General features: G+C 36.6%; 2 protein-coding genes across 2 annotated transcripts; both read right to left on the bottom strand.

The window, feature by feature from the left end:
- Nucleotides 1-256: 256 nt before the first annotated feature.
- On the bottom strand, nt 257-8,266 carry LOC149264117 (transcription factor MYB1-like). The gene is made up of 4 exons (XM_089395685.1): nt 8,134-8,266; nt 7,797-7,926; nt 7,163-7,665; nt 257-483 (listed from the first exon to the last, which is right to left on the bottom strand). Exons 1-4 carry the CDS (start codon nt 8,264-8,266, stop codon nt 257-259), a joined length of 993 nt encoding a protein of 330 aa, XP_089251811.1.
- Nucleotides 8,267-9,863: 1,597 nt separating this feature from the next.
- Nucleotides 9,864-16,423, bottom strand: LOC149264116 (transcription factor MYB1-like). The gene is made up of 4 exons (XM_089395677.1): nt 16,291-16,423; nt 16,064-16,083; nt 10,101-10,210; nt 9,864-9,969 (listed from the first exon to the last, which is right to left on the bottom strand). The coding sequence occupies exons 1-4, from the start codon at nt 16,421-16,423 to the stop codon at nt 9,864-9,866; spliced, it is 369 nt and encodes a 122-aa protein (XP_089251803.1).
- Nucleotides 16,424-17,691: the final 1,268 nt, after the last annotated feature.

Genomic DNA, 17,691 nt, shown 5'->3' with positions numbered 1-17,691 from the left:
AAAATATATTTTAAATAACAAACAAAATCACAATTTAACCCACCATTATTTCACCACATTCAGGTTCTACAATATCTACAATATACGATGCAAATGAAACCAACATATTGATTACGGTTCTGATAGATATCAATTCTTACAATACCCAATCACGGTTGTTACAATTTTTACGGGACCCAATCATGGTCTTGCAACACTAGTTTTCTTGCATAATTTCGGTCACATTCTTATCTGCATTCCAACAATAAAAAATGAACTACTCTGTCTTTGTTTCCTGTAAATGAACGACTTCATCCATGCAATATGCATGCATGCTACGGCAGTGTTCTGCTATTCCTTGATTGGCAACAACTGCAAAGCTGTTAACCTTCTCCATATTATTTTGATCAACCTTTTCCATATTATTTTGATCAGAACACATGAAATCTTCAAACTTTTTCAGCTCAATGGCCGCTGTCTTGTACAACTCCTCCAAACCAAAATCTGTGTCACAGTCGGATGAAGAGAAGAGCAGATTCCAGTGGGGAAGCGATAGGTCGCTCGAATCCAATAAATGTTGAAATTATAATTTCAAATGCAGTGAACAGTTGAACAACAACAGCTATTTACTTGTTTGTCTTGATCCGACGCCCCACATTTATTCCCGATCTTTTAAGTCACCGTCATTACCATCTTTTCACCCTTTAATTATTTTTGTGTTTCCGAAAGAGAAAGATCAAATCCAGCGCTACACCTTTACTTCTCAACAACCATATTAACGTCGAGCCGTTGCAGCATTTATCAGGCATGGATTTCATCACCATCGACTAAAGAAATACAACAAAAGATCAGATCTGTTCATCATGAGCAGCAGATTGTATCAGAGACTTCATCAACAAGTTAAAGCGGTGATGGATAAGTTAGACCCTTTCCCGCACTATAAAACGTAGAACATAGCAGTGTAGAAGATAGAAAAAATAGAAACAGGGGAAATAGATTAAGAGTTTTTTGTATTGCACAACAGTGCTAAAATTGTAATTTTCTGAGATAGTGAAAAAAATTTGTTTGTGGAACTGAAGCGTTCCTGTTGTAATCCCTCTATCAAGAGGAAGATGCTCTTTAGCATAATTTTTTGTGAAAATCCCTCTATGTGAGGAAGACGTATTTTTATCAGTTAGTTTATCATTTATAAATAGAAGTTTTTTTCGTGTCGCTGTTACACCGTAAGTCAAAAATAGGCTTGACGTCAAAAATCACCATTACTGTTACATCGTAAGTCAAAAATAGGCTTGACGTCGAAAATCACCGTTGCTATTACACCGTAAGTCAAAAAAGACTTTATGTCAAAATTACGTTGCTGCAACACCACGAACAACAACTGAAAAAAATTACGTTGCTGTAACACCACTAACAGCAAAAAAAAAAACTGTGTTCCTGCAACACCAGTTACAGCAAAGCGATTTTTTTTTTGTTCTCGCTATATTAAAACATAGTATTATTTTGATCAGTTTTTGATCCTGTGGCAAAGTAGAGTATTATTTTACGCTCTGTTCTTTTGTTTTTGAATTATCAGAGATTCCGAAAACAAAGTATTACTCTCTGTTCATATTTTTTTTTGTTGTTTCGGAATTTATAAGAAAATTCCCAACAGTGGTAACAGAGGATTTTTCCACTGTATTTTGTTTGGAATAACCAGAAATTCCCGACATGGTATCAGAGTTTGTTCAGGCTCTTTGAAGATATCAAAGAAGCTGAAAGAAGATTTCTTGCTGTAGCAAATTATCCAACAGAGTGAAAACGTTGTCAAGGTATTTTTCAGATTAGTTTTTTGTGTAGCTGTTGAAAACAATTAAGTGATTTTTAATACACATTCAAGTATTGAAAGAATAGCCAGCACCAACGTGGGTATGTTTAATACGCAGCTCCCACAGTTCAATGGGAAAAAATATGACTACTGGGCAATAACCATGAGAGCCCTGTTTGCCTCACAATATTTATGGGAACTTGTTGAATATGGATTTGAAGAGCCAACAAATGAAGAAGAGTTTATTGGATTAACTTAGGAAGAGAAAGAGTTGTTGAAGAGCAACAAGAAGAAGGATTCAAAAGCCCTTGTATTCTTATATCAAGCAGTGCATGAGAGTGTGTTTCCAAGGATAGCAACATCCAAGACATCCAGAGAAGCATGACAAACTCTCAAAACAGCCTATCAAGGCATGGAGAGAGTGAAAACAGCAAAACTACAGTTGCTGAGGAAAGATTTTGAGAACCTGTGCATGAAGGAGTCAGACAATATTGATTCATTCTTTACACAAGCAATTGGTTTGGTCACACAGATAAGGTCTCATGGAGAAACTCTTGAAGAAAGGAGGATTGTGGAGAAACTATCGAGGTGCCTACCCTCAAAGTTTGATGTGATTGTCAACACCATAGAAGAGACAAAGGATCTCTCAAATTTTTCAGTTGATGAACTTCATGCATCATTGATAACACATGAGTAGAGGTTGAGTAGAAATAAAAACTCATCTCTAGAGAAAGCCTTCAAGACCCAGATGTCATTTGGAAGAGGAAGAGGTCAAGGCATAGGAAACAAGAGAGGAAGAGGCAGAAGCCAATACAGAGGTGGAAGAAACAGTCCAACAAATGTTCAAGGAAGAGGCAGTAATCCAAATCAGAACCAAGGCCATGGCAGCAGCCAACAAAGTGGACAACATCATGCTCAAGGACAAAGGTATGAAAAATTCAATGTCCAATGTTATTACTGTAAAAAATATGGGCACTATGCAAATGAATGTAGGAAGAAGCAACATGATATGAGTAATAGATCTAGTGCAAATATCACTAGAGAAAATATGAGTCAAGATAATGTGTTGTTAGTTTGTAATATGGTTGAAACAAACAATGAGGATATATGGTTTCTAGATTCTGGTTGCAGCAACCATATGACAGGAAACATAGCCCTGTTTTCTTCTTTAGATCAGAGTGTGCAGTCACAAGTCACACTTGGGACTGATAGTAAAATTTCTGTTACGGGAAAAGGAGAAGTTAAAATATTTACAAAGAAAGGTGAAAAGAAAACCATAGCAGATGTCTATTATGTTCCCGGAATGAAGTGTAACCTCTTGAGTATTGGACAACTTACTCAAAAGGGTTACAATGTTTTCTTTGAGAATGATGTGTGCACCATCATGGATAGATCACCTAGTAAACATTGTATTGCTGAAGTGAAGATGACAAGGAACAGGATGTTCCCTCTCAGAATAAAGGCAGATTTGAAAAATAAAGAATAAATTGCAGCAGTGACACAAGAGGCTCTCCAAAGCATACCAAAGGATGAAAATTGGTTGTGACATTTGAGATTTGGACATCTCATCTTTGGAGGTCTTAATTTGTTGAGTAGAAAAGGAATGGTAAGAGGGTTACCATTGATAGAAAAGCCAGACAACCTTTGTGAAGGTTGTATATTGGGGAAACAACATAGAGAAAGTTTTCCAATAGGGAAAAGCATAAGGGCAAACACATCCTTAGAAATTGTCCACTCAGATTTATGTGGACCGATGCAAGCTCCATCACTTGTAGGCAACCAATATTTTCTAACATTTATTGATGACTTTACCAGAAAGACTTGGGTTTATTTTCTGAAGAATAAGAGTGAAGTGTTTGAAAAATTTCAAAATTTCAAAGCACTTGTAGAAAATCAAAGTGGGCTGCGTATCAAGGTTTTGAGAACTAACAGAGGAGGTGAGTATATCTCCAAAGAATTTTTATGTTTTTGCAGAGAAAATAGAATTCATAAGCAATTTACAGCAAGGTACACCCCGCAGCAAAATGGAGTTGCTGAAAGAAAAAACAGAACAATCATGGATATGGCGAGGAGCATGCTGAAGGCAAAGCATTTGCCAAATGATTATTGGGCTGAAGCTGTACACTGTGCAATATATATTTTGAATAGGTGTCCTACAAAAGCAGTGATGAACAAAGTGCCAGAAGAAGCATGGAGTGGGAGAAAGCAAGGAGTCACCCACATGAAAGTTTTTGGTTTTGTGGCTTATGCACACATTCCAGATCATCTACGGAAGAAATTGGACAACAAAGGGGAGAAATGTATTTTCATTGGATACAAGTGAGGAATACAAAGCTTACAGGTTGTATATCCCATCCACCAAGAAGTTTTTTGTGAGCAGAGATGTTCAATTTATTGAAGAGGAAGCTTGGGATGGAAGCATAGAGAAAACAGTTAATGTTAAAAATTGTTTGTCTCATGATGATGATGAGGAGTTGGCTGAAACACATCCCCAAACAGTAGTGCCAACAACAGAACAACAAGAGTCACCCTTGAGAAGAAATGAGAGTGCTTCTCCAAGCACACCACAAGGAGGAAATTCAAGTGCATCTACAAGCACTTGCACACCAAATGAAAGAGGTAAGAAATTCAGAAATTTAAGTGATATTTATAATGAAGGAATGAATTCCCTGTTTGCTTTGTATTGTCATGTTGATGACCCTGTTCATTTCGAAGAAGCAATTAAAGATAAGAAATGGATAGAATCTATGGATGAGGAGATGAATGCCATAGAAAGAAATAAGACATGGGATTTAGTTGAGCTACCAAAAGGTAAAGAAGTCATTGGAGTTAAATGGGTCTACAAGACCAAGAGTAATGCTGAAGGTAAGATAGAAAGGCACAAGGCAAGACTTGTTGTCAAGGGATAGAAGAAGTAGTATGGGAGAGATTAAGAGGAGACTTTCGCACCGGTTGCAATAATGGAAACCGTGAGAGCAGTGTTGTCCATAGCAGCACAAAACAAATGGAAAGTTTACCAAATGGACGTAAAGTCAACATTCTTGAATGGAGTATTAATGGAAGAGGTATACATTGAACAACCTCTAGGCTATGAGAAGAAAGACCAAGAGCACAAAGTTTGCAGATTGAAGAAAGCTCTTTATGGGCTGAAGCAAGTGCCAAGAACGTGGTACAGTAGGATAGATTCCTATCTACTGGAGAACGGATTTAAGAAGTGTGAGGGAGAACCCACTGTTTACATCAAAGAAAAGGACTGTAAAATTTTAATTGTTGTGTTATATGTTGATGATGTTATTTTTACAAGTAATGATGACTACCTCATTGAAAATTTCAAATCAGTCATGAAAGAAGAATTTGAGATGACTGACATGGGTTTGCTGAGATACTTCTTAGGAATAGAAGTAGATCAAAATAAAAATGGAATTTTTATTTTATAGGAAAAATATGTAAATGAAGTGTTGAGCAGATTTAACATGCAGGACAACAAGGCAGCAATCACTCCCACAGTGATGGGATTAAAATTCAGCAAAGAAGACAGTAGCAAGGATTTTGACCCTAGCGTGTACAAGAGCATAGTTGACAGCCTTATGTATTTAACTGCAACTAGGCCGGACATAATGCATGCTGTTAGTTTAATTTCCAGATTCATGGAAAAGCCAGAAGAAACACATTGGTAGGCAGCAAAGAGAATTCTGAGGTATGTTAAAGGTACAAAAAAGTATGGCATATTTTATACTGTTTCAGAATGTTCAAATTTAGTTGGATACACAGATAGTGATTGGGTTGGAAGTGTAGATGACTGGAAAAGCACATCTGGTTACGTTTTTCACATAGGTTCAGGAGCCATTTCATGGGCTTCCAAGAAACAGCCAATTGTGGCATTATCTACAACAGAAGCAGAGTATGTGGCAGCTACAGCAGCAGCATGTCAAGCGGTTTGGATGATGGAGCAGGCAACATCAACAATTATTTTTTGTGACAATAGCTCAGCTATTGCATTATCCAAGAACTCTGTGTTCCACAAGAGAACAAAACACATAGACACAAAGTTTCACTACATCAGAGAATTGGTGAACAATGGAGAAATCGTTTTACAACATTGCAGGACTCAGGAACAGGTTGCAGATATTCTGACCAAGCCATTGGATCAGAAAAGTTTTGAGTTTTTAAGAAAACGTCTGGGTATGACTGATAACCCAGCAGTTGAAATTAAAGGGGAGTGTTGAAATTATAATTTCAACTGAAGTGAACAGTTGAACAACAACAACTACTTTACTTGTTTGTCTTGATCCGGCGCCCCACATTTATTCCCGATCTTATAAGTCACCGCCATTACCATCTTTTCACCCTTTAATTATTTTTGTGTTTTCGAAGGAGAAAGATCAGATCCAGTGCTACACCATTACTTCTCAACAACCATATTAATGAGCAGAATGGCTGAAAGAGAAAAGAACCAGCCTCGAGCCATTGCAGCATTTATCAGCCATGGATTTCATCACCACTGAATCAAGAAATACAACAAAAGATCAGATCTGTTCATCATGAGTAGTAGATTGTATCAGAGACTTCATCAGCAAGTTAAAGCGGTGATGGATAAGTTAGACCCTTTCCCGCACTATAAAACGCAGAACACAGTAGTGTAGAAGATAGAAAAATAGAAACAGGGGAAATAGATTGATAGTTTTTTGTATCGCACAGTAGTGCTGAAATTGTAATTTTCTGAGATAGTGAAAAAAATTGGTTTGTGGAACTGAAGCGTTCCTGTTGTAATCCCTCTGTCGAGAGGAAGATGCTCTTTAGCATAATCTTTTGTGAAAATCCCTCTATGTGAGGAAGATGTATTTTTATCATTTAGTTTATCGTTTATAAATATAAGTTTTTTTTTCGTGTTGCTGTTACACCGTAAGTCAAAAATAGGCTTGACGTAAAAAATCACCGTTGCTGTTACACCGTAAGTCAAAAATAGGCTTGACGTCAAAAATCACCGTTGCTGTTACACCGTAAGTCAAAATAAGACTTGACGTCAAAATTACGTTGCTGCAACACCATGAACAGCAACTGAAAAAAATTATGTCGCTGTAACACCACTAACAACAACCAAAAAAAAAAACTGCGTTGCTGCAACACCAGTGACAGTGAAGCGATTTTTTTTTTTTTTGTTTTCACTATATTAAAACAGAGTATTATTTTGATCAGTTTTTGATCCTATGGCAAAGTAGAGTATTATTTTATGCTTTGTTCTTTTGTTTTTGAATTATCAGAGATTCCGAAAACAAAGTATTACTCTCTGTTCATATTTTTTTGTTCTTTCAGAATTTATCAGAAAATTCCCAACAGTGGTAACAGAGGATTTTTCCACTGTATTTTGTTTGGAATAACCAGAAATTCCCGACAATAAACTCTCCGCTAATATTGCTGTATTTCCTCCACAATGATCAGAATGTGGTGATTCCTCATCCACAAATTCTGCTTCCACAAAATTAGCATCTGCCGTTTGGAAGGAAATGCACTCTGAATCATCGGGTGCGATGGAATTGTTTGCGAGTAGGTCGCAGCATGATTGGGAGAAATTACCAGTTTCATTAATATTACACGATTTGGGAGCTCCATTTAAACTGGGATTATTGCAGCCATCATTGTTGTAGCTGTTTTCTTTCATGATTCCAGAGCCTCCCATGGCCGTTGTTATTTTGAGTGGAATTTCTTTGAACACATGAGTTGGCAGAGGAGAAGAAGATCTCCATTTCGTTTCCAGAGATTTCGTGCTCGAATTAGCTTGAGATTGCTTTAGTGGCGGGAGCTTTTTGCTAAGCTGAGTGTTCCAGTAATTCTTGATTTCGTTGTCTGTTCTTCCGGGTAGTCGTCCTGCAATCAGTGACCACCTGCATGAATCCATAAATATAACCTCGTCAACTTCCTACTGTGCAGTTAATTATTCGAAATTTCGAGGCGCTGAAATGGGGAATCAATAAATCTTGTTGAGTGAACAAATGTTCAGATATTCTCGACATACCGATTGCCAAGAAGGCGATGCATCCGAATAATGAGATCCTCCTCGTCGGCGGAAATCCTTCCGCGTTTAATGTCAGGACACAGATAATTCTTCCAACGTAATCTACAACTCTTTCCGCGCCGGTTAAGACCTGCAACAAAAATTCTTTCCACTTGTTAGCCTCTGAATAAATATTTATGTCTACATAAATAATATCTATACCATAATTGACAACTAACTAACTTGTTTTCGCTGGGATAGTTCAATTGGCTTTAGTAGTATGGTGTAAATCATGAAATTTGAAGGAGGGAAAAGAAAAACAAACAAAAAAAAGCATGACAAACTTTTTAGAATTCACCTGCTTTTTGGGGAAGAATTTTCCATCCACCATCGCCATGGGTTTGAATATATGTGGAGAGAATCATATCCTCTTCTTTGGTCCAGGCCCCACGATTGAGCCCTTGTTTTGAGCAGCAAGGAGATCTACCCATCTTGAATATTCTACCTCTGTAGCTCAACAGTTGATGATTTCCTCTGCTAAAAACACTAAGTCACAGTAGGGGCCTCTCTGCTTCTTCTTGGTAGGGAGGTTGACTTTATATAGAACTCAACAGTTGATGATTTCCTCTGCTAAAAACACTGAGTCATAGTAGGGACCTCTCTGCTTCTCCTTGATAGGGAGGTTGACTGTATATAGAAGTAGCTGCATTCTCCATATGAAGGAAGCCTGTTAATGTCATGCGAATCGCGATGTTCGATCGATTGGTCTCTTCAGTCTATTCGTCTGTTGGGACTGTAGCGTGTACGTATAAAGATTAAAAATTAACTGCACAGAGCGAAAAATTATCTACCCCTCCTAAAAGCTATTTGGTTTCGTCGTTCGGACAAAATGGAGAATCGCATGGTTTCGGTGCACGTGCAATTGCGGGAGAGAATTTCATCTTACAAGTCAATGTGGTACATTGTAATCAATTTCGAGAAATCGCATGGTTTCGGTGCACGTGCAATTTCCAGATTTTGCAGCCGGGAAAAATTATATTGGAAACCAGAATGCACATTAATTCACATTACAATTATTTTTGCCGTATTTTAATGGTTAGTTGTTTGGTTAGGGTGTTTTTTGCAGAACGAGTTAGTTTTAATTTTGTATTTTTGTTGTAAATTCAAAAATATATTTTATTAAAATACATAATTTGAGTTTTGTGACCTATGTTGTAGATAATTTTTTTTGGATTAATTATATTATTAGAATTTGGTTGAAGTTTCGAACCAATCACGAGGACAAGTGAAAAAGTCATTTCATCTTCATGAATAAATAGTAAGGATGCATCATAGCCCAAAGTTATCTATTGAAAATTAGTCATTGAAAACTAGCAGTTAATTTTGGGTTATGATGCATTATTACTATTTATTTATGAAGATTGTATGATTTTTTCAACTTCTCTCCTGAGGATGAACCATATTGGTTGGTTCCAAATGTCAACCAAATCCTAATGATAATTAATCCAAAATATTTTTATCTAAAATACACTATATTGAATAAAATAAATATATGCTAAATTCGACAACAAAAAACAAAAAACAAAACAAACCAACAAATTTGAGTGTAAAAAAACAAATTTAATTGTAGATATTTTTTTGGAATGACTTATATTTTAAATAACTAAGTAATGCTCGTACCGATCTCTAATTGTGTGCTCTCTGTCAAGTTTAATGCCCTAACCGATGACATATAAATGGCTGCGTCATCTTCCAAATATTAGGTGCACAAAAGAAAGACAAATATACGAGGTGTAATTTTTTCAAGTATTAGGTGATGTATAGATATCAATTAGCATCTGCCATTTGGAAGGCAATGCGGTCCGAATCATCGGGTGTGATGGAATTGTTTGCGAGTAGGTCGCAGCATTACTGGGAGAAATTACCAGTTTCATTAATATTACACGATTTGGGAGCTCCATTTAAACTGGATTATCGCAGCCATCACTGTTGTAGTTGTTTTCTTTCACGATTCCGGAGCCTCCCATGGCTGTTGTTATTTTGAGAGGAATTTCTTTGAACACATGAGTTGGCAGAGGAGAAGAAAGCTTAAGATTGCTTTAGTGGCGAGAGCTTTTTGCTAAGCTGAGTGTTCCAGTAATTCTTGATTTCGTTGTCTATTCTTCCGGGTAGTCGTCCTGCAATCAGTGACCACCTGCATGAATCCATAAATATAACCTCGTCAAATTCCTACTGTGCAGTTAATTATTCGAAATTTCGAGGCGCTGAAATGGGGAATCAATAAATTTTGTTGAGTGAACTAATGTTCAGATATTCTCGACATACCGATTGCCAAGAAGGCGATGCATCTGAATAATGAGATCTGCCTCGTCCGCGGAAATTCTTCCGCATTTAATGTCAGGACGCAGATAATTCTTCCAACATAATCTACAACTGTTGTGAAACCAGCTCAAGAAAAGATAGAAAAGATAGATCAACGCCTTAAAATTCAGCCTCTTCGAGGGGGCAACCTCCTTTACATTACATAAATGAACAATTATTGGATGATACAAATGATTACACCTCCTTTCTATATATAGGAGTCTAAAGAGTCACAATATAATTCAGCCAACCTAACAATAATAATATAAAGCCACAAAAATAACAATAGAGGGATTCTATGGGTCACAGAAATAACAATATGGGGGTAATAGGGGCACAACAATATAAATAAGGGGTATAACTACAATAGTAATGGAGTAATCACTAGTATTATAGGGACCCAACATGCCCCTCTCCTTCAAAAAGGTGTTGTCCTCAACGCTTGAGTAGTTCTGGATACTACTGCATAAAATTCTCATCCTCCCATGTGGAATCTTCAGTGGATAAGTTCTTCCACTTGATAAGATACTCTGAAATTGATCGATTTCGTAGCTGTCAAGTTCTTGTTTCTGTGACTGCTTCCGGTTCCAATATAATTTTTCCTTCCTTGTCAAGTTCTGGAAATATTGTTTGAATTGGGATCTTGTCACCTATAACCTTCCTTAAACATGAAACATGGAAAACTGGGTGCAATCGAGAAGCTGCAGGAAGCTCCAATTTTTATGCCATAGTACCAATCTTTTGCAACACCTTGTACGGACCATAATACTTTTTTGATAATATATTATCCTTCTTAGCTTACTTTAGGGACATTTGCTTATATGGTTGTAGCCGTAGGAATACCCAATCACCTACATGAAAACTTCTTTCACTGCGATGTTGATCTGCCTGTTGTTTCATTCTGTTTTGTGCCAACACGAGGTTATCCTTTAAGAGTTGGAGGACTTGTTGTTGATGTGATGTTCCACTCCCTGAACCTTAGAATTTTCTCTTAAATATGATGTGATGGATGGTTGTTGATACCCATAAAGTGCCATAAATGGGGTCATTTTTGTTGCTGTATGGAAGGAAGTGTTATACCACCATTCAGCCAGAGGCAACCATTTGACCCATTGTGTTTGTTTATCAGATAAAAAGCAACGAAGATATCCTTCCAAACATTTGTTTACTATCTCAGTTTTCCCATCAGATTGAGGATGATAAGATGAGCTATGAACTAACTGAGTGCCAAGACAAGAAAATAATTATTTCCAAAAATTTCCAGTGAAAATGGGATCTCTGTCACTAACAATAATCCTTGGGTTTCCATGTAGCTTTTGCACTGTTTCCATAAATGCAGGAGAAACTGTACTGGCTTTAAATGGATGTGATAATGCACAAAAGTGTGCATACTTGGTAAGTCTGTCAACTACCACCATGATGACACTCTTTCCCTCAGACTTGGGTAAACTTGTGATAAAATCCATTGAAACCTCCTCCCAACGTTGGCTTGGAATGGATAAAGGTTGTAATAGACCCAGTGTCTTAATTGTTTCAACTTTATTTTGTTGGCAAACCAAACATTCTGCCACAAACTTTTGAATATATGATTTAAGGGCATCCCAAAAAAATTCCTTCTTAACCCTGTGGTAAGTTTTTAAAAATCCTGAGTGCCCTCCTAAGGGAGAAGTGTGCAATTCCATAAGAATCTTTTGTTTTAGCTGGGAATTCTTACAGAGGTATAAGCGATCTTTGTACCATAACGAATCATTTTGCCAGCTAAATGTATCAGAAGTACTGGAATCTTGTTGTAGTTTTCGAATAAGTGCCCACACTTCTTCGTCATTCTTCCATTCCTCCCTTGCTTCGTTTATCCAATCTGGTTGGATAATAGAAATGGCACACAACCATGCTTCCACATCCTCATCCTTTCTTGAGAGTGCATCTGCCACCACATTTTGCTTCCCTTTTTTGTAGATGATTTCAAAGTCATAACCCAACATCTTTGTGACCCACTTTTGTTGCTCTTCAGAGGATAATCTTTGTTCTAAAAAGTATTTAAGGCTATCATGATCCGTTTTTACCTTGAAGTGTCTTCCCATTAGGTAGGGTCACCATTTCTTAAGTGCATGGAGTATTGCAACATTTCCTTCTCATAAATAGATTTTCTTAAAAACTTTCCCTTGATTGGACGACTTTCAAAAGCAATGGGTCTTTCATCTTGCATTAGAACAACACTAATTCCATTTCCTGAAGCATCACATTCCACAATAAAGTTTTTTGTGAAGTCTGGTGTAACTAAGACCGGTGCTTGGCACATTGCCTCTTTAAGATGTTCAAAGGCCTGTGTTGCTTCCGGAGTCCATGAAAATGAATCTTTCTTCAATAATGTTGTTAGAGGTGCTGCTATTCTCCCATAATTCTTAACAAACTTGCGATAATACCCTGTCAACCCAAGAAATCCTCGTAGATGGTTTATGGATGTGGGGATTTTCCATTCCTTAATGGATTTAATTTTGCTAGGGTCTACCTTAACTCCTTCATGAGATACAATATGACCCAAATATTCCACCTCCTGGACTCCAAAGAAACATTTGGATCTTTTTACATATAATTGTTTCTCCTCCAATAGTTGTAGCACCCTGTCAACATGTTCAACATGATCCTTCCAAGACTTGCTGTAGATTAGTATATCATCAAAAAATACACACACAAATTTTCTAAGGAATGGTTTGAAAATTGAATTCATCAAACCTTGAAATGTTGAAGGTGCATTGGTAAGGCCAAAAGGCATGACCAAAAATTCATAATGACCCTCATGAGTTCTAAATGCCGTTTTCAAAATGTCTTCAATCTTCATTCTGATTTGATGATATCCCGAATGAAGATCCAACTTGGTGAAGTAAATTGATCCATGCAATTCATCCAGTAATTCATCAATGACAGGAATGGGGAACTTATATCTAATAGTGAGCTTGTTGAGCTCCCTATAATCCGGACACATGCGCCATGATCCATCCTTCTTGTGCACCAATACTACTGGAGCTGAGAAAGAGCTTTGACTCGATTGAATTATACCAGCCTCTAGCATTTCTGCAACCATACGTTCAATTTCACTTTTTTGGACATAGGGATATCTGTAGGGCCTGATGTTTGGAGGAACACTTCTTGGAATCAGATGAATAGCATGATCATGATCACGCATAGGTGGGAGACCTTTGGGAGTCTCAAATACCTTGGAATGATTGTCCAGGACTTTTTGGAGATCTGGAGAAATAGATGATTCCAATGTGGAAACATCTAGCGAACATAATTGTGCAATTACACCTCTTTGCTCCTTTTTTAGAAGCTTTGTCATGCCATTAGAGCTGATTATCTTTCCTAGTTTCCCTGCAATACCCCTTAATTCAACTTCCTTTCCTTCCGTAGAAAATTTGATGAAAATTTCTTGAAAATTAAAAGCTATTGTACCCAAGGATTGTAGCCATTGGACTCCTAGTACAACATCAGCACCTCCCATTGGAATGGAAAGCATTGGGCTAGTCAATACATATTCTCCCATGGATAGCTTGATATTATGGCACTTTCCAGAGCAATTTATTGTTCCTCCATTTGCAATCATCACTTGACACTCTGGTGCTGGATATAGGAAGCAATTCAATTCTTTTTCTACCCTACAATGAATAAAATTGTGGGTGCTTCCTGAATCAATCAACACTATTACCTTTTTCTTCTTGATTTGTCCTTATATCTTGATGGTTTGAGGAGTGGTAATTCCCACCAATGCATTACAAGATATGGTCGGATTTATTTTTTCTTCATCTAGGCTTTGTTCCTAGAGTATATCCTCTTCTTTTGACCTTTCTTGCTCCTTTTCTTCTTCCTCTTCACAATCTATGTAGAATAATTTCTTCTCAGCACACTTATGACCTTTTGTGTATTTGCTATCACAACTGTAACAAAGCCCTTTTGCTCTTTTTTCTTCCAATTGTTGTGGTTTCAACCTTGTAGGTTGTGGAAGACTAGGGGCAACAACACTTCCGTCTTTATAGTTGTGAGTGGTATGCTTCCTAGTTGCCATAATTTTGCTTTCCATTTTTCTTGCTAACCTGAATGCCTTCTCTAATGAATCAGGTTCCCAAAGGCGAACATCATGTTGGATATTATCCTTTAAAGACCCTATGAACACATCGATCCTATGCTCCTCTGGAATATCTTTTACGCTTATGTTCAATTTTTGGAACTCCTCAATGTGCTTCATTATTGAACCTTTTTGTTTGAGACTTATCAATTGGCTAAAAAAAGTGTTGCTTTTTGTATCCTCATAATGTGCTATCAATTCTTCCGTAAAAATTGCCCAAGTGATAAATTGTTCACGAGAACAAAGCCATTGATACCATACAAACTGATTTGGTTCCAAATATACAGTTGCCATACGTACCTTTTGTGCATTTTGCACATTATTGAGATCGAAGAATTGCTCCATCTGTAATATCCATGTGGCGGGATCCTTGCCATCAAACTTCCTCATATCGATTTTTTGAATATGGTGATTCTTCGATCCAACATTAGCGTCTATGGAATCATGATTAACATTTCTTTTGTTCTCATCATGAGTTTCCTTTACTACCTTTTCACCATTAGTAAGTATTTCTTGTAGAAAATTTGTCAAATCTCTCTTCAAATCTGCCATGCCTGTCTTCAAATTTGTGTTCAAATCTATCTTCAAATTGTCCATCTTAGCTTCCATGCCATTCATCTTAGCTTCCACGCCATTTATCTTAGCTTCTGTAAACTTTTGTGAGCGTGACATTTGTTGCACTTGTTCTTGTAACTTTGATATATCATGTAGCATTTCTTCCTCTTCTTCATGAGTCATGCTAGAGCTTTCAGGTTCCTTACTAGGTGTTTTAATTTTCTTTCCTCAGGGCATCAGTTACCGATAATAATGCTCTACTATTCCCTTTGAATTCCTTCAAAATAAATTTTCAAACCAAGCTTAAGCAAAAATTTAAAAAAATCTACACACCTTTTTTCACTTTGTAGGAGCTTGATATTGCCTCTGATGTATCTCTGTACTTTCCAATCATCTAGTTCTGAATTTGTGAACTGTAGTAGCTCTCTGTGTCCTCTTTCCAATGCCACCAGTCTGATCCAAATTGGATTCTCCAAAAAGGAGTTATGCATAATCTCCCAAGATGACCTGATTATAGACCTTTCCAGAAGATCGAACTTGTATGAAGTGCCACGTGTACAATTTTTGATCTTTGGTTCTGAAAAAGATATACAAGAAACTAAAGTTCGTCCTCTTTCTGTACCTTCTAACGAAATTTCAATCTGATCCTAGAGAGAAAGTTATGACGATTTACCCCAGGTCACCTATTTTGAATGTAATTCAGGAGTCTGCAAAAAGACCAACTTCCTCAGATCATATCTCCGCAAATATCGCGCTCAAAGCTCTGAAATTCGGACCCAAGGTTCAACGCGATTTCTTCTGAAATGGGTTTTTTTGCGACTTCTGAAACGTCACAGAAAAAAGTTATATTGAAAATGCCACGATGACCTGTTTGGAGCAGCGAAACCTTATAATCCAAAGCTCTGATACCAAATGTTATGAAACCAACTCAAGAAAAGATAGAAAAGATAGATCAACGCCTTAGAATTCAGCCTCTTCGAGGGGGCAACCTCCTTTACATTACATAAATGAACAATTATTGGATGATACAAATGACAAAACCTCCTTTCTATATATAGGAGTCTAAGGAGTCATAATATAATACAGCCGACCTAACAATAATAATATAAAGCCACAAGAATAACAATAGAGGGATTCTATGGGGCACAGAAATAACAATATGGGGGTAATAGGGGCACAAAAATATAAATAAGGGGTATAACTACAATAGTAATGGGGTAATCACTAGTATTATAGGGACCCAACAACAACTCTTTCCGCACCGGTTAAGACCTACAACAAAAATTCTTTCCACTTGTTAACCTTTGAACAAATATTTATGTCTGCATAAATAATATCTATACCATAACTGACAACTAACTGACTTGTTGTCGCTGGGACAGTTCAATTGGCTTTAGTAGTATGGTGTAAATCATGAAATTTGAATGAGGGAAAAGAAAACAAAACAAAAAAAAGCATGACAAACTTTTTAGAATTCACCTGCATTTTGGGGAAGAATTTTCCATCCACCATCGCCATGGGTTTGAATGTATGTGGAGAGAATCATATCCTCTTCTTTGGTCAGGGCCCCACGATTGAGCCCTTGTTTTGAGCAGCAAGGAGATCTACCCATCTTGAATATTCTACCTCTGTAACTCAACAGCTGATGATTTCCTCTGCTAAAAACACTGAGTCATAGTAGGGGCCTCTCTGCTTCTCCTTGGTAGGGAGGTTGACTTTATATAAAACTCAACAGCTGATGATTTCCTCTGCTAAAAACACTGAGTCACAGTAGGGACCTCTCTACTTCTCCTATGCTAAAAACATTGACTCATTAATGCAATGATAGCGAGATTAATCGAGAGGGACAAGGAGGTGCCACTTGACTCTCGTCTAGTCGTTTGAAATTTACGAATGCCTTTTGAAATTAATCGAAGGAAAGAACATGGGCATGTTGTCTTATAGATGCTATACTTATGATTAACTTATGAACATTTTTAGTAATTTTGTTTGTTTGTTTTTGCGGTGCAAAAATTTAATATAATTTAGTTGTTAAGCACGAATGTTAATGTTAGATACTTCTAGGTCTAGCTCTTAGCTACGTAGAAACACTTTTAGGATATTTTTAGTCATGTCATTATGATGGTTGTTTATTTTAATTTAATTATGAATAATTATTATTTTAATTTAACTATGAATAATTATTACGTGGATAATATGAATTTATTTTTTATATAATATTTTTAATAATACAAACGTTGATATTTATCTTTAAGATAGTTATATTTTTTTCTTTCTAATTAAATTGATTAATTAAAATAAAAAGTCATGAACAAGTATCATATGAATTGATTTATATTTTTTTGGACATGTGGTATTGATACTCTAGATATTAGCCTATTGTATTGTAGCAAAGGCTATTTATAAACTAAAACTCTCCACAATCAAATGAGGATAAATCGCAATAATTAAGAATATTTTTCCATGTCTCTTTCAAGGTATACTTTGTAATTTATAATAGTAAAAATAATAATAATAAAGTTATAATTACTCTGATAAGCACCCCCCATCAGAATCAACAATTTAATCATTTTCTTAATTAATCCTTTTGATCGGATGCCCTGAATTGAAAAATTTCAGTATATTCTTGTAGTCGTCACTAAATCAATGAATGAATTTGCTACAGTAACTTTATTGCATGTCTAAAACACATACTTAGACCATACTTAAATTATTTTTTTACAAAGCATGATTAAAAATTCACTGTGCCTCTCGTTGATAACCACGTATGTAGGATTAAAAAAAATGAAATAAAAAAAATCACTACTAAACACCCATCTTTCACAGTGGCTTTGATAGTGGTCTCTTTCCATTCTGAAACGTATGCACGGTTGAAGCATA

Source organism: Pinus tabuliformis, chromosome 6, assembly GCF_031772625.1.
Source record: "Pinus tabuliformis cultivar Carrire ecotype Pingquan chromosome 6, CPIR1, whole genome shotgun sequence".
Lineage (NCBI taxonomy): Eukaryota > Viridiplantae > Streptophyta > Pinopsida > Pinales > Pinaceae > Pinus > Pinus tabuliformis.
The sequence above is the reverse complement of the archived record's forward strand: the minus strand, read 5'-3'. Positions and strand labels throughout refer to the sequence as shown.

What these genes read in the sequence shown, in the direction of transcription:
- LOC149264117 (XM_089395685.1), bottom strand. Translation starts at nt 8,266, where the DNA reads ATGGGTAGATCTCCTTGCTGCTCAAAACAAGGGCTCAATCGTGGGGCC. An exon ending in AATTCTTCCCCAAAAAGCAG is followed by an intron (nt 7,927 to 8,133) that starts GTGAATTCTAAA and finishes TTTTTGTTGCAG; the next exon opens with GTCTTAACCGGCGCGGAAAG. An exon ending in TTTATTGTCGGGAATTTCTG is followed by an intron (nt 484 to 7,162) that starts GTTATTCCAAAC and finishes ACTGTGACACAG; the next exon opens with ATTTTGGTTTGGAGGAGTTG.
- LOC149264116 (XM_089395677.1), bottom strand. Translation starts at nt 16,423, where the DNA reads ATGGGTAGATCTCCTTGCTGCTCAAAACAAGGGCTCAATCGTGGGGCC. An exon ending in AATTCTTCCCCAAAATGCAG is followed by an intron (nt 16,084 to 16,290) that starts GTGAATTCTAAA and finishes TTTTTGTTGTAG; the next exon opens with GTCTTAACCGGTGCGGAAAG. An exon ending in CATCGCCTTCTTGGCAATCG is followed by an intron (nt 9,970 to 10,100) that starts GTATGTCGAGAA and finishes GGATTCATGCAG; the next exon opens with GTGGTCACTGATTGCAGGAC.